The 17,678-nt window shown below is 36.9% G+C and overlaps 1 protein-coding gene and 1 long non-coding RNA gene across 4 annotated transcripts in view; one reads left to right on the plus strand and one right to left on the minus strand.

The window, feature by feature from the left end:
* LOC142871882 (uncharacterized) overlaps window positions 1-784 on the minus strand; it is a 48,558-nt gene extending 47,774 nt beyond the window's left edge. For both annotated transcript variants that reach the window (XR_012920057.1, XR_012920056.1), the window contains exon 1: window positions 582-784. This is a non-coding gene — a long non-coding RNA (uncharacterized LOC142871882). The remainder of the gene's footprint in view (window positions 1-581) is intronic.
* A 4,971-nt stretch (window positions 785-5,755) lies between these two features.
* The window catches only part of LOC105881243 (ceruloplasmin), a 41,736-nt gene continuing 29,813 nt past the window's right edge, over window positions 5,756-17,678 (plus strand). The window contains exons 1-4 of one of the 2 annotated variants that reach the window (XM_012782834.3): window positions 5,756-5,949; window positions 14,025-14,272; window positions 15,998-16,210; window positions 17,000-17,173. In XM_012782834.3, the coding sequence (XP_012638288.2) occupies window positions 5,804-5,949; window positions 14,025-14,272; window positions 15,998-16,210; window positions 17,000-17,173 (781 nt within the window). In that variant the 5' untranslated portion in view covers window positions 5,756-5,803. The remainder of the gene's footprint in view (window positions 5,950-14,024; window positions 14,273-15,997; window positions 16,211-16,999; window positions 17,174-17,678) is intronic. The other variant, XM_012782833.2, reaches the window with a different exon arrangement.

Here is a 17,678-nt window from a genome sequence, read left to right on the forward strand (position 1 = left end):
CAGCTTCAGCATGAGACTTGGAACCAAAGCTAGACTTTTCATTTTCTTTACTTTCTAACTTCTTAGCTGTGTAAGTAATACATGAATACCTAGAGTATTGTCAAGAAAATTCCTGATATCATATTATTTCACCCCAAAATACCCCAAAATACTCCAGTATGTGTCTTCAGCAGAGAACCTTTAAAATTAATATAATAATATTATTATAACATTGGACAAAATTACCAATAATATTTCATCCTTTGATACTGAAACTAATAAGAACCTATACAACATGGTTGCAACTAACTCCTCCATAAAAACATCCCTGTCTGAGTCTTTTAAAGGTGTTGTTGATAAAACTAGAATGCTCTTTCAGAAACCACAAGGTGTTGTCCAAATCTCACCAAGAATAATGTCTAACTCATTAACTCATTTATTTATAAAGAACACAGTTCCAAACTTTTACTAAACAGATGTGTGAAGCGCAATCTGGTAAATGGAGTTGAACGGAAAGGTAGTGTATTAGTCCATTTTGCATTGCTATCAAGGAAATACCCGAGACTGGGGAATTTATAAAGAAAAGAGGTTATTTGGCTCACGGTTCTGCAGGCTGTACACGAAGCATGGCTCCGGCATCTGCTTCCGGTGAGGGCTTGAGGGAGCTTCCAATCCAGGCGGAAGGCAAAGGGGGAGCAGGTGTGTCACATGGCAAGAGAATTTGCAAGAGAGGGAGGAGATGGTGCCGGGCTTCAGGCTCTTTTAAATAACCAGCTCTCCATGAACTAATAAAGCGAGAACTAGACTCACTTTCATGGGGAAGGCACCAAGCCATTCATGAGGGATCTGCCTTCTGTGACCCAGACACCTCCCATCAGGCCTCACCTCCAACACTTGGGATCCACTTTCCACTTGGGATTCGGAGGGGCCCCACGTGCAAGCCGTATCAGGTGGTTCTCTGCATGCGTCCTCTACAGGGGGAAGACATGACTGTGGGAAGGTGCTCTTAGTTTAATGGTGAACACCCAGTATTAAAACATTAGTAAAAAATTTTTAGAATTTTACTAATGTTATTTAGAAATAACATTAGTAAAAAAATTAAAGAAGAAAAGAGAAGGAATAGCCATTAAGAATATCTACTCTTTTGCTTATACTCCATACTCACCAAGAAAACTGTTCCGTAATATGATTTTCTAAACAAATATGATTTTATAAACAAGGAGGGAGTGCCTCTAAATTTTTAAAAGATCAATAATATAAATTATACTCATCTTGCTTTACTTTTAAGTGAATAAATTATCATGTTGATTTATTCTTCAAGCTCTTTACAATCTATCAGTCCCTCTAAACCTAGTCGTCTTTAACCAAACTGACAAAATGAGGGTTCTGAATCTGCCAAATGACAACCAGACCCCACACAAAATCCCTCCAAACTGCAGAGAGACTAGGAAGCTCAGCCTGGAGCTACTCTGGTGCTCTCCCACGTGGCCCTGCATGGCATGGCATGCTTGTCATTTCTAGGGGAACTGTGAGCAGCATTAAGTTCTACTTTTAATAGCACTGGCCTCTCCATATAGTCACCCAGTCACCTTTTATAAATTAAAACCCAGGCACAAATCAAAGTGTTAGAGTTATGCAGCATACATAAACCCCAAATGGTGTAGAAGCCAGAGAAAATGGGTCATGAATGTCAAAGGAGGAGGGCATTTTAAGAAAGTCACTCATTAAATTTCTATGTACTCAGGATTAATGAATAAATTATGCTTTAATCTTTTAAAAAACTAATTCTATTCTTGTGGTTCTTTTTTACTGTTGATAAATCACATGCTTTGATTTTTATATCATTCAAGGTAGTGAGAGAACAAGAATAAAGGTTTAAATGAAATCCTTACACCATTAAAAAAAAAAAGCCCCTTTCTCATAGTACTATGGACTTTGACATCATCAGGCTTTTAGTAGATTAGCATCTTGGCTTTCTCTCTTCCTTTGCCTCTGACCACTTTACATGCCAGGAACTGAAGAGCAAGGCCATGACCCACTAATGGGCAATCAAACGGGGACAGTGTGACCAAAGACCTATCTGAGAGATCATCTCCTAAATAGTCCTGAACAAACCCGTAGACGAGAAGGATCAGTAATTTGCATTCAACTCTAGGGCAAGTCTGTGTACTCATTATCAAAGTTCTGTACCTGACCTACGTGACCACACTTACTGCTAAAATTCCAGAGTTACACAATTTCCTGTAAAAAGGAAATTGGTCTAACTGGCAATGAAAGAATGACCTGTTTTTTATACTTAGAGTCTCCTTCTGTCACGAGGTGAAGGACTGTCCTTGGTTTGCTTCTTAATAATTCTGCTGGCATGGAATAGAGGTTAAGAGCCAATTCTCATGGACCAACAAGAATGAAACTGGAAGGTATAAGCAGGAACATTGGAGGTAAAGGGATATTGCATAATGCCAGAAAGAAATAAACAGAAGTGATATTCCATAAAGGAGACTGCTTCCTTGATTTTAGCCATTCTCAGTCTCAGAATCTTGATTGCCAACTGCAGATAAGACTCATCCAGTCCAGAAATCTTTAAGACAAGAACAAAAAAGAAGTGTGGAAAATAATTAAAACTTGTGCTATTTCACTTTACTCAGGTTACTAAGCAGTTAACTTAGACATACAGTAATTGTTTATAATAGACTACAAAGGTATACCCTGGGATTCTGAGGTTAAAAACTTTTGACAGGCACAGCTAAGAGGACAGGCTGTTTGGCAGTCTAGATTCTTCTCTTTTCTTTCTTGTAATGCACATAAGTCTGCCAAGCTTCTTCTGGTGCCTCCTGTCCCTTCTCGTCTCACCCCAGTCTATGCTGTTGTGGTGCATTTCTTGTGTGCAGAAAATTCTCAACTGCAACATTATCCAAAGCTCTGTTTTAACCCTTTGCACTCAGATGTTGAGTGTGGATAATGTCGAGTGGATAATGAGAAAAAAGCAAGCGAGTGCAAAGGGTTAAGTACCACCTCTGGAGTCACCGTAATGAGGTTTGTGGTGTTAAATGACTCTGCCAATGGCTGGTTGCTTAGTAGCCCTCAGTGGCTTCTCTCTTTTATTTAAAAAATCCTAACCTCAGAAAATTCTCCCCACCTCCTGCCACACAGTAGCTATCTGCCTTTTGACTGGAAGAGGAACTGCCATAAAAAGGGACAGAAATATCGACCTTTCCTGCGTTTCCCCATAAAATGTTTACCGTCACCAGTCAGGGTGTTACTGTTTAACCATTTCATTTTACCACCAATATGAAAAGTGCAAGAAGTATATATTCTGGAGTCCTCAGCAACCATTTGAGCAGGCTGGTTGGTTTATTGGATGGTTGGTTGGTAGAATTTGCTGAAAGAAGTGACTTTAGGGGTGGTCACGGTGCTTCCATCCCACAGCCTTGGCACTGAGTTTGAGTATCAAGTAGAAAGTGAGAAGGAAACGGCTGGGACAGCCGCTGGCTCATATGGTGGCTTCATGCTAATTAGAAAAAAGTCCTGTCCTCAACCGGGAAGAATAAACTTCTAAATGATGTTACTGTCTGTGTGGACCATTGGAGGAAAAATAGCTTCTTGCGAGACACAGGGTTTGGCCAGTGGAGTCTAGGCAAGATTTTAGTCCCTTTCCAGTCCTCTTAGTAGACATGAGGGCACAATCACTCAAGGCAGCTCTACAAGGAGGTCTTGAGTCATCCTGGGCTGTGTACTCTGTTTTCTGTATCAGGCCATTTAGTTTAGATCATTGCCAGCTGGTGCGAGGGGCTCCTCCACTATCTCCCTTAACCTGGGCCATTTCAGTGAATCTGAGATTTTACGGACGAGGACACTGATGCTGAGGTTACCTTGCTTGAGGTCACATGGTGGCATCAGATTTTGGCCTTTGTTCTGATGTTTTCCCCAGCATTCATATACTCCTTCCCTGATTTATTTTTCTCTATAGCACTTACCTCTAATATTGTGTATTTCTTTCATTCTTTTTTTTTTTTTTTTTGTAAGAGATAGGGTCTTGCCCTGTCACCCACTGGAGGGATGGTGTAATTATAGCTCCTCAAACTCCTGGACTCAAGCGATCGTCTTGCCTCAGCCTCCCCAGTAGCAATGGCTATAGGCACGTACCACCACACCTGGCTAAATTTTATTTTATTTATTTAATTAATTTATTTGTTTATTTAGTAGAGAAAGGATCTTGCTATGGTGCCCAGGCTGGTCTCAAACTCCTGGCCTCCCATCTTGGCTGCCCAAAGTGCTGGGATTATAGGCATGAGCCACCTCACCCATTGTGTATTTCATTTTTCATTTGTATATTTTCAGTTTCCTCCAAGTAGAATATAAATTCCATGAGGTGGATGGTTTATTCACTGCTGTATCTCCAGTACCTAGAACAGAGCCCAGCGCACAGTGGGGCTCATTCAATACTATTTTCTAAATGAATGAACTGTTCAAACACCAGGGTGCTTTCTCCTTATAACAAACTATTTCAAAAAACAGCCTTTGGCAAATACTTACACAATGCTTTGAGGTATTTGAGAGAAAAAATTATATTAACACAAAATGTCAACTGTTATCAGGATTTTCTTCAGCTAAAAAAAAAGCCACTTTATACTTTGTGACACAGACTTCATGACTAAAGACGGGGTTTTAATAAAAAGTCTTCCACCCAAAAATTCATGTCCGCTTCAAAGGAAGAAATCCCACACTAATAATGAACCAGGATACTTTCTATTTACTAAGCCTAATCTTTGCCTTTGAAGACAGGCTTATTTGTGGTTGATTGATTATTAAAACAAAATTATCAACCTTTGTATGCTCTGCTAGTTATCTGCATATAGTAGTACAGAATGACCTGGTAAAATTTCTATGCAGGTGTGTTCAGAGGAGGAAGAAAAAAATCATAGAATAGATAAATTTTTCAAAATGAAATTCTTATTTTTGGTTACTTAAATTTGCCATGCTGAACATCATATTTCCTATCTTAAAGCTGCAATTAAGTTTTTGTTAGGCTTTTAGAAATACAGTCATGCCCCGTATAACAACATTTCAATCAATGACCAATCACATGTGTGATGGTGGTCCCATAAAATTATGATATCATATTTTTATTGTACCTTCTCTATGTTTAGTTATGTTTAGATACACAAATACTTACTATTGTGTTACAATTGCCTAAAGTATTCAGTACTGCAGCATGCAATACAGGTTTGCTCTCTCTCCTAGGAGCAATAGGCTATCCAATGCCATAGTCTAGGTGTGTAGTAGGCTATATAATCTAGGTTTGTGTAAGTATACTTTATGGTGTTCATACAACAGTGAGATTGCCTAATGATGCATTTCTCTGAATGTATCCCTGTGCTTAAGGGATGACTAGTAAAGAGCTACATGTTTTGACTCATTTTACATAATCCTTGTCCTGATTTATTATAAGCGCCCTGCATGCAGGGCACTGTACTGTGGCATATTGTTGGAGAAACAAAGGGAGCATTTAGAGATGTTTTCTGCCCTCCTGGAATTTACACGATGAATGGAAAAAAGCACAGAGTTATGCACTCACTAATGCCTCCAACAATAACTGTTGACTTTTTATTTTGTAGTCAGAGAAGCCTGGCAACCGAAAACTAGTTTTTCACTGGGTTTACGAGAACTGAACTGAATTGGAAAATATTTGCTTTAATGAAACAATTTACTCTTGTGCAACATTAAATATGTCAATCAAGCAAATAAAGGAAGAAAACCTTCTTTATAAAATTGCCTACTTCGGACTTCACTTCATTGCTTCTCAGGCTCCAGGAGGAGGAAAAAAATGAAGATTTTGATGCTTGGTATTTTTCTGTTTTTTTATAGCACCCAAGCCTGGGCGAAAGATAAGCATTATTACATTGGAATTATTGAAACAACCTGGAACTACGCCCCTGACAATGGGGAAAAGAAACTTATTTCAGTTGACACGTAAGTCACTATTTTTATTGTTTGTGGACCAAATTTATAAATTATGAATTTAAAAAATAAAGCCAACAAGATGAAATACTTCTTTAATTTGTTATATACAGAAACTGCAAATGCGGACATTTTAATCAATCTCTTTTATATTCCTGGATATTTTTTTGAGAGGCTGCCCTGCCCTCCTTGGCCCTGGGGAATTGTCTTGCCCCTCTTAGTACCTTCCCTGGTCATCACTGCTTCTCCCATCAGGATTCTGTCTTTTTTTCTATTTATGTAGAAGTTCTTATTTAAATAATGACCATATAAAATGTTATGTTTATTATACCTTTTAATAATTATTAATTGTAAGGATAAAATAATTTTAATCTCTCAAAACATTGCTTATAGAAATAAAATACAATTATATATCAAATATGATTCTGCCTAATATTTGTTGGGTGACTCTGAACAGTTAATTGGGTTAATCCTTCACAGCTTCAGAGTCATAATTTGTAAAATGGGACAATAAGCATAGCTTGTAAGATTGTTCAAAGACTGAATGTACGCAAAGCTCTTAGTACAGTGCTTGGCATGTCATATATGCCCCCCAAAACATGTTAGACATTTTTATCATGGCCCTCAAAATTCATGTAACTTAAATGTCTTCATGTTTCTGTTGAAAATTCTCTTATTTAAAGCAATACTAACTATATAGAAAAACCAAAAATATAGTTCTCTTTGAAGGTTTCTGCTATGGAAGTTTATCTATATCGAGGTCATCACTTTTAAGAATGTTAATTAAACATTTATCATCAAGTAGAAATTTGGCATTCAAAACCAATATCCACTACATTAAAAATGTATTTTAATGGTGATAGAACACAAATAAGCCCAATGACCATCAGCTGCTAAGATTTTATCTTTAAAAAAGAGCTAAATAAGTATGCCAAATTTCATAATTATTGACTCTCCTTGGTGGATATACACTATTCTGTTTAATTTTATGTAAGGTTGAAATTCCTTTCACCATAAAAAATAAATGCATAGCTGATAATATCTAATTATTAAGTTATTAATTTAGTAATATACAGAAAGGAAAGTTTCTGACTTAAAGATAACTGGTTGTAAATAAAACTAGTACATCTTGCAAATATTTCTTTTTAAAAACTTGGTTTTGAGATAGTATTTTCTTCTTAGGAATATGACATATTTTTATAGCTTCACCAAAAGCATTATTTTGTATGGATTCAGTATTTTACTGATTAAATATAATGTAAATTATATGTGACTTTTATTTCCAAGGAAAAAGTCAGATACTTAAAAAAATAAAAATACTGTCCTGCCCCATGCCCTAACCAATAAGCCCTCTTCATGATCAAAAATCAAATCAGCTTTATTGGGCATAAACTAAGTGCAAGACATTGCCTCATCTATGCTTCACTAAAGAAGCCTCTAATCCTAGAAACTAGGGAATAGAAAAGTGAAAGAACTTGTTAAGGATTTGGGGGAGGGCCAGAGGAAATTCATTTTTTTAAAATCCTCCTGCCTGCCTGTGTCAGGGAGGCTATCCAACGAGTATAAGCTTGTTTACTCCATTATTCTTAAAAAGGATACTTAAAAGGGAAAGTGGAGCATCTTCCAATTGTTAAATTCAGCTCTCTGTCATTGCCCTGATAATCTTCTGCATCTTCAACAACAGCCTAGAATCGTGCAAACTCTAGACAGGATTGCTCACTCGGTCTGTGATTTCTTTTCTTCTATGTCTGAAAAGTGAGTTTTGAATAGAATTTCAGCAATTTTGCCCACACTATGCTAAAATTTTTGTATAGATGAATGTAGGTAGCAATGTTTTGATCCTTTCTTTGTCCCAGATTTGCAGCATGTTCAGCCTAGTCAGCGAAGGATAATGGGGTATCATGAGACATGGTTGGCTCAGAAGGAGTGGAAATAAACTGGCTGAACAATAAGGTATAAAAGAGTACAAGATGAGTGTTAGGTAGAGAATAAGGTTTAAACTGGATGTTGACCTTGTAGGTCTGGGATGATGAAAAGGAAAATATGTGCTGACGTGGCAGGAACTCCATCTGTTATGATCGCTGTTTGTCACTAGTACCTAGCATATAGGAGACACAACATAAATATTTGCGAATAAATAGAAATGAATGAATCAAAGATGTGTAGGAAACTAGAAGAAATTATAGGCCGTGTTGTAAAAACTTTTCCTTGTTCCTCGTATGGAAAGATTCGTGCTGTGGAATAAATCAGGCATTAGAACAAAATAGAAAGTCAGTTTAAGGGATTATAAGCAGAGTTAGTGGAACTGAAAAGACTGACAGATATTAAAAGATAAAAATGTATAGGGTTCTTTTGCAGGGGGAGGGGTGCCTAGGAAAATAGAGTTTACCTCTCTGGTCTTAATGCCAGTAATATTTATTTCTAAGAGGGTGAAGTGGAAAATAATTTCCTTACACTCAGTACCGCCATTTACTTGTATCAGTGCCTTGTCTGTCACTTCAACAAGTCAATAAATAGTTACAATTCTGTGAGATATAGTCCTCATCCTGAGTTATTTCTACTTAAATAAGAATAAAATACATGCATATATATATATATATATATATATATATATATATATATATATATAACAACTAGTAAACACAATAGTGTGTTCTGGGTTCATAGTAGGCATTAATTAATTATTTACTGAATTAATTGACTATATAATAGCAAAAAATAATGCTTCTGCTATCTTCAGGTTACTTTTTTTTCTGGATACCTCTAGGAAGCTAGAAATAAGTGAAAAATTCTTTAAGCACAAGAACCATCACAAAACACTTTTACACTTGACTTCATAGGTTCTCAGGCTTGGTGACTTTCTTAATATACAGTTCCTACAAACTTTGTTACCTAGTTTTTTATTCCATTGTAGGTTTCAAAAAACAAATTGTATAGTGAAGATGTTACTCTAAGTAGACCCAATGATCAATAAGAAATAAACAGCTCAAATCCTAACCAGAGAAATAGACAACAAAGAACATTCCAAACCATGATATAATCATACTTATTGTAATTATGATCTTGAGTGATCGGCATACAAGTATTCCATAAATGTTCACTTTCACTATTATTATCCAAAAACTTGACTTTTTCAGCATATCTCCATTTAAAAAAAACAGGGAAGCAAATAAAATATTTTTAAAGAAAAAACTTGCACTGAAGGCCCTTGTTTTACTCTTGTTAAAAGATGAATTAGACACATTACAATTTTAACAAGTTTATTTGAGAATTCAGCCATGCATCAACTGGGCAGCACAAGACCACAGACCCGTTAGCCCTCTCCACTAGGTGGAGGCGGGGGGAATGTACAAGTGAGGAAACTTTTATAAGTTGTTCTCAGAAGAAAGATTGAGAAAATGTATTTGATTGGTTAAAGTGGAAAGTCCCTAGTTAGAGCTTAGTTGGTGGTTTCTAATCCTGATTGGTTAAGCTTAAGTTTCATGTTAACGTTTACACTGAACCAGGCTTCTGTTTGCTTATGTAGGAACCCAAGGCACTGGAGCTGTCTCAGCCTAATGGCCTCCTAATTAATTATTTTAACACCCCTTCAAAAATTATTTTTAAATGATTCTCAAACACACACAATTATTAGGTAAAATTATCTGGAAAAATCACCTTATTATGACTCATTCTCTGGGGTTGCCAAATAAAAAGTAGCAAGCAACAGCTAGCATGGTACAAACACTTCATATAAGACATCTTGTATGAAGGGGAGGGACAATTAAGTGATTATAACATTTCACACCTTGCAATCTCTACAATTTATGATCATAGTTTCTATTTCTTTTGAGAACAGAACTAAAAGAAGATAGACCATTAGGTACATTATTCATGCTGTGCCAATGAAGCAAGGCTAGTCTGGACCTATAATTCACTTAAATTTGTGCTATATATACCTAGGTTGAATCTCTGCCAACTTCTTGCACCAGTTAATTTTTGACTATTTTCTTTATAATTCTTGTGTGTGACAAGCAAAATTTCTAAAATGGTCCCCCAAAAGATGTCCTACCCTGAATCTGCAGAAATTAGGAATAGGGTGAGACGTCACTCCCATGATTTATGTTTTATTCAGTGGCACCGTTGACTTGAGGGAGATGATCAGGATGGGCCTTATCTAAAAGCAGTGGTCTTGTAGTGGCAGAAAAGGAGAGATTCAAAGAGATTTGAGGAATATTCCACACATCGTTGCTGACTTAAAGGTGGAAGAGGCCACTTGAGAAGGCAGACAGGTACTCTTAAGGAACTGGCTGCCAGCCAGCAAGCAAACAGGAATTTTGATCCTCTAGTCCTGTTGAACTGAATTCTGCCAGAAACCCAAATGAGTTAGGAAGCAGACGTCTCGTCTCCACAGCGTCTCAGGCAAGTACTCAGTCTGGCAACCTCTTGATTTCGGCCTGGGGAAGAAAAGCCCAAGCAGAGAAGCCAGCCATGCATGTTAGAGTTCTGACCCAAAGAACTGTGAGATTACAAATGCATATGAGTTTTAAATTGCTATGTGATCATTTGTTATGCAGTAATAAAAAACTAACATATTATGACGCCATTAACGAAGCCAAAAATCCAGAAACTTTTCACCTATAATACCCAAATTTTGGTAACCATGTCTAGTCCACTTGAGTTAATTCTGAATTCATAGGAGAAAATGGCATTATTATCTAACTAATGTAATATCTAAAAATGTAATTCCCCTACCATTAAAAACTCACTTCTGAGTCTGAGTCTACCATAAATGATAGGAGTTGGCTTTTTTGAAAATGAGGAGCTAAAAAGAAGGAATATGATTACTGAGAGGGGGACACAGCTATTATAATGAATAGAAAGGAGCATATTACAGTCGTCAACAGGAAGAGCTACAATTAAATGTGAATTATTTGTTTGGTTAAAGAACAACTATAATAGATTCTTGTGACTGAATATCTGACCAACAAACTTCCTGCAAGCTTTCAGTAACTGACCTTTTGTACCCAAGCTGTGCTGTTGAAATTAAATAGACATCCCCTAATGACCTTTTGATGTTCCTTTGGAGAGAGATCATAAGCAATCATATCACATGATGTGAAATATTTCCCAATTTAGTTAAGCATATTTTTTTCACAATAAAAGAGAAGATGAAGAAAACCAGTTTGCATATTACAATGTATATAAAAGGAATTTCAAATGTTAAAAAACCTAGATATATTAGAACTTCAGCTCAATTATTTTAAAAGTAATTTTCTCTCTGTAAAAAATCTTTGTGTAGAAAAAATAAGTCACAAAGCTTAGGCAATGATCCTCCTATTTTAGGAAATGATTAATAGAGGAGAATTTCAATGCAATGAAAGCATTTTGACAAAGCCTGCTATAGTTTATTGAAATGGGATGTGATTTATTGCAAAGCTCTATAGAGTCACATTCAGAAAATATAAATAGACAATTTATTTAAATGAAGCCTTAAGAATTTGAGGGCTAATTTTTAACTTTGGGCTATGTAAGATGTGTATAAACAGGACATGGCAAGCACAGATTAGAATCTCTGTCTAAATATTATCAGATCAGTCTCTTAGAAATAAAAGTGTGTTCATATCCTCAAGACAATTTATCCTGAGGCTTAGACAAGCCCGTGTGAGATTGATTGGCCCTGGGTTCTGGTGGGATCAGAGAGGAATCACCTCTTTGCACTGTAGACTTTGCAGCTGCAGCCGTGTGCCTGACCGAAACTGTACTCTTATTGCCCCCTCTCACCAGAGTGTACTGGATGAATCTCTGCTTTTCACCGCAGTGGTCTTCAGTGTCTCCCAGGTTTGCTGTTGTTCAAACATATATTTATTGACACTCCTCCTGTCCACACTGATGCTGTAGGTTGGGGCAGAGTTCACACCTGTGTCCTGCTTTTTTTCCATGCATTTCTGTGTCTTTGAAGTCTCTCTCAGCCTTCCTAATTTTTTTTCTATTTTGCTCTGACAAAATGGGAAACTGCAACAAACAACCAGAAAGTGAAAACAAATAGGAGAAATGAGGGCATACCCATGGTTTTGCTGCTCCACGCTGGGAGCAAAAATGTTAGTTTATTTTTCTATAATAACGTCCAGCTTGGCCTCCTACCAGGATGGGGGTTTTGACAGGGAAACAACCTCTCAGTTATTTTTTAGTGGACAGTTTTGCCTCCTTTGGGAATCCTAGGGTTTATGCAATCCAGGAAAATTGGGGTCCTCAGTATATGGTAGCAACAATGAGATGCTCATTATCAAAGCCCCTTGGTCAATCCAGAGGGTGGTGGCTCTGTTATTTCTAACACCTGCTCCCTCCACCCAAACTCTGTTACCAGGTCCTCTGTCAAACAGCCATACTCCCTATCCCCAGCACTCAGGCTTAATCTATGCAGCTACTGCCAGCAGACGTCTAACCACCAGGTATGGCCTAGAAACAAAACTGTCCACCATTCTGTCTCATGGCATCTCATGCCACAGGGATTGAGCTGCTCTCTTCACCTTCAGCAGTGGAGCCTCCCCACTCAGGTTACCTGTAAGCCCAGAGCAGCCTGCCCCATCAGAACACACCAGCAGGTGGGTCAGTAAATGCAGATGTGTGACCCACACCCCTGACCCACAGAAACAGAATGAGTAGAGCTGGGCCCCAGGAATTTGCATTTCACCAAGTTCCTCAGTAGATTACCATGCACATCAGAACTTAAGAAACATTAGGCTGGAGCCCTATACTTTTTGTTTGTTTGTATTGATAGATTCTCACTCTGTCATCCAGGCTAGAGTGCAGTGACATGATCACAGCTCACTGAAGCCTTAAACTCCTGGACTCAAGTGATCCTCCTGCCTCAGCCTCCCAAAGTGCTAGGATTACAAGTGTGATCCGCTGCACTAGCCTGACCCCTAGACTTTTGAAAAACTAGGTCTTTAAACTCTGCAGCAATGAAAGTCCAAAGCTCGAGGACAAACCCTCTTCTTGTCTTGAAGAATGGAAGGAAAAATATATTTCACTCTTTCCGATGAGCTTTCAGCTGAGTAAACAAGACAAAGTTTATTCCTCAATTAGGTTATCCAGCCCCACAAAGGCTGGGTGGAAAATGGTAAAATGTCAAAATCACTAAGAGGAAAGCAGGCAAAACACACACACACACAAACACACACGCGTGCGCACACACACATGTGCACGTGCACACATGAACAATTACAAACCCAACATCTTGAGCAGTTTTTTGGAAAAGACATGGTTGTGGGGGCGCTTGTCAAAGTTTAGGGTTTGTGAGTCCCTCCAAATGGCTACATGACATCCCCCATAAATAGATCCCATCAAGCTCTCCAGACCTTTCATTAAAGTTAATAACATAAGAATCAGTTCAAAAGTTTGAATACTAATTCACTTTCTTTTTTTCTGATTACTATTTAATTTGATGATATTTTGAGGAAAGTTTTAAGCAATTATAAACAGACACTAACCAGAATGTAAACATTCCATGCTAAGTATCTGTGGTAGTGAGGGATTAAAAAAACAGAGATAATTTAAATTCAAAGTTAATTTTAAAACTCACATACATTGCATGCATCAACTCTAGCCTTAATTTAGTGCTGTTAAAAGAAATAAAAATGACAGAATTAACTTAGCTTCGTTAGTTTTACTTTAAGAAAAATATATATACACACACGCATACTTTGAAGTCTCAAATATCCAGATTCATTGCTTATAAAGTCAAATTTCCTAGTAGCTAACAGAGGTACGCTATACGTGAGAAATGTCTTAGTTAACAGCTTCATCTTAATATTTCAGTTTAATTTTGTATTCTATTCCATAATGCCTCTTTGTTTTAAAATAAAAACCTTGGAGAAAATACTCCAATAGGATCCACCGTATTTTTACAATACCTTCACAGATGGTTCTCTGCCATCCTCCTGATGTGGAATGCCTCCTGTAATTAAAATAACAAGGTTAACTGCCAGCTCTCCACTTCAGTTTTGGAGGCATCCCTACAACAGGCAAATGTTTCATGTGATGCGGTCATTAAAATGACCCAGAAATGATGGCTTCTGATAGAGTTGTCTTCTTTTCCTTTGCAGGGAACAGTACAACATCTACCTTCAAACTGGCACAGATAGAATTGGGAAAATATACAAGAAGGCCCTTTATCTTCCGTATACAGATGAAACCTTTACGACGACTATAGAAAAGCCAGTCTGGCTAGGATTTTTAGGCCCTATTATCAAAGCTGAAACTGGACAGAAAGTTTATGTACACTTAAAAAACTTTGCCTCTCGGCCCTACACTTTTCATGTACATGGAGTGACTTACTATAAGGAACATGAGGGTAAGTTCATCTCATGTTATAGCTGGAATATCCTCTTAATATGTTAGTAGAACTTTTTAATTGGACTTCCAACCTGGATTAGACTTACAACGACATCGTTTAGTTTTAAACTATTTTATTAATAAGTATTTTGTTTCCTCATAATAATGCTGTGTTTCTCTTGGTTGTGCTTGTTTGTATCAAGTGTGAATGTGATAGGATTTCCAGGTAGACTCAGATAGTGAGAGTCAGTAAGAGCTGGAGCTTCCTTCCCACTGCCCAATCCTTTCTGTCCAAATAGACGGAATAAGAGAAATGTGTGTTAAAGCCTAGAAGAGGCAAAAATCCAGCGGTAAGAGAAAGAAGGACTCAAAATGGGGACTGTCTTATCTCTGAAGTTCTTACATGTGAACATTCCGTGGCTGTTGTCACCTCCCCTCCTAACTTTGGATAAAGTCTGTCCCCACGAAGGTGGCATGAGTAGTCTCACGCATCTGTCAAATGGTACATGTGGCTGGATGACCCCAGGTCACAACAGAGATATAATTAATTAACCAAAAGGGTAATTTGAATGTAGGACTTGGAAGCTTTAAAAATGGTACATGAAAAACAAAAGTAAGATTTAGTGCCTGTGATCTCATTCTTAGTACTTGATGATGATGAAAAGAGGTGGTATTTTATTGTGGTGATGAGCAAGAGCTTTGAAATTAATGATCAAGGTTCGAGCCCCAGCCTTGCCTTTTACTGGCTGATTGACTTTGGGCAAGTTACTTAAATTTTCTGAGCTTCAGTTTCCTCATCTATTAAATAGGGACAATGATAATACATAGTAATAGCTCAATAAAAGTCAGCTATTATCATAAACAGAAATGCTGAGGTCATGCCACAGGTCACTGAAATTATAATGATCAGATCTTGAAATGAATTTAAAGTTAGATGTGATTCATTATTAGTCTTCTTTTTTAAAGCGGTATTATTATAGAAGGTGAATGTTTTGGCTATATCTTTTTTGTTTTTTTTTTTTGTTTTTTGAACCACACAGTTACGTTAATAGCATAAGTTCATGGTATGAATTAGCATTCATTATAAAGGTATGTAATGGTATTGTGGTTTTGTTAAAAGAAAAATGAATTATCTTTTAGAGATATATACTCAAGTATTCATGAATGGACTCTGATGTCTGGGATTTGCTTTAAACTAATTTGATGGTGCTGGGCATAAGAGTGAGAGAGTATAGATGAAACAAGACTGACCTTCAGTTAAGCTGGGTTGATGGGTACATGAACATGCATCATATTATTCCCTTGATTTTTGCATATTTTCCCAAAATTCAAGGTAAAAAAATTTTAAATCCCATATTTACTACATGAGCAAAATCTGATGCCATATAAGAAGTTTCAAATTGTAGAAGAGGGTGCCATTTATTCAGACTTCCATACCATGACCCCAGGACAAAAGTTGTTCTTTACATTGCAAACTTAACATCACTGTTCTCCTGACATATCTATTACAGCTTCCTGAACACTCAGTCAAGTATAAAAGGTAACAAAATTTTTTTTGAAACTTTCCCCCTAGCCAGTAGCCTCTTATTTATCTTGTACAAATGGGACAGCACTCATCCCCAAAGAGCATATATCAGAGGTTGAGTTTGAGCAAATGTTTGCTGAATGAATTAATGGACTATGTATTCTTTCATTTAAGTTCAAACGCATTCACTTGGTAACTTCATTGCATGTTGCTTTCTAGGGGCCATTTACCCTGATAACACCACGGATTTTCACAGGGCAGATGACAAGGTGTATCCAGGACAGCAGTATACATACATGTTGCATGCCACTGAAGAACAAAGTCCTGGTGAGGGAGATAGCAATTGTGTGACTAGGATTTACCATTCCCACATTGATGCTCCAAAAGATATTGCCTCAGGACTCATCGGACCTTTAATAGTCTGTAAACAAGGTACATTTCCTCATTATGGCTCCCAATATGTGACTAGAAGACAAGGGACACGACAATTTGTTTTTTAAATGTAAGTGAAGTCTTCTGTATTGAGACTGAGTAGGTAAGGTAGAGAGGTGATGAGTCTAGACAAAATGGAAAAGAAGAGCAGATCACGACTAGGAGAAGAAGGGATCAATGGAACAAGTATTCATATGGGGAAAACACCAATGAAGCTAAGCAGCAAGAAATATGTTCTCCTTGGAGATAGGTTTGCTGTATCTAACTTCCAAGAGTGCTGTTGAAGAGACATATGGCTTTACCAAATATGATTCCTTTAGTGGCATTACATGGTGACAGATCTATAGTTATCTGTATTTTACTGGTAAACATAATATCATAGAATTTATTTCTAGCATAATGAAAAAGACAATATAGCTCAAGAGCTTGAAATGTAATTCTTACTTGAACAATAGTTACCTGCAGAGATTTGCCTCAGCCTATGGCTATATGCATCAGAAGATATACACATAACTTTGAATTCCAACCTTCTCATTTGCCAAAAAGTATGTAATAGTTGTGTGGTCAGTGGATATCTAGATACATGAATGTCTCTCAAGCCCTGGATACTGACACGAAATTCCCTGACTGTTTTTACATCTGTAAAACAGGAGTAATCTGGTCCAGATTTGTGGTTAGATAGGGAAATAAATACTAAAATTTTTTTAAAAACCTATAAATCACCTAAAAACATAAACAAAAATACATGCTAAATATTCAGCTCTACTAAAATAGTAATTTTTACTTTAGATTCTCTGGATGATGAAAAAGAAAAAAATATTGACCAAGAATTTGTGGTGATGTTTTCTGTGGTGGATGAAAATCTCAGCTGGTACCTGGAAGACAACATTAAAACCTACTGCACTGAGCCAGAGAAAGTTGAAAAAGACAATGAAGACTTCCAGGAGAGTAACAGGATGTATTGTAAGATTACAGAAGACATGTTAACTTTACTTTTTTTCCTTGATCCATTATTTGTGCTAAGCTTCTTCACTCATATGAATAAGGAGTGTGTTTTTAATCTGTGGCCCTGATAACAAAGCATATTGGATATGCAACTTGATATTCAGCTAAATAGGTCAAAATCAAAACTCCAAGCCAGGTAAAGCCAGATACACCAAATTTATTCCCAAAGTGATAAGGATAAAATATCAATTATGGTTTAATGTACATGTATATTACATTAATATGTCTATTCTCCAAACTCATTCTAAAAATTATTTGAGGCAGCATGAAATGCATATGTATGTTACATTAATGTATTTGTTTATCCTCTAAACTCATTCTAAAAAAGTATTTTAGGTAGCATGAAATTATTAAACTAAGTGCTTAAAATTATACTCATATTGTAAAGCATTTAACTATACCTAAGAAAATAGTTCAGATCCCTGTTCTAAAAGGTATTCATTTTACATATTATGTTGTCCTC

This window comes from Microcebus murinus, chromosome 1 (genome assembly GCF_040939455.1).
Source record: "Microcebus murinus isolate Inina chromosome 1, M.murinus_Inina_mat1.0, whole genome shotgun sequence".
NCBI classification, from domain to species: Eukaryota; Metazoa; Chordata; class Mammalia; order Primates; family Cheirogaleidae; genus Microcebus; species Microcebus murinus.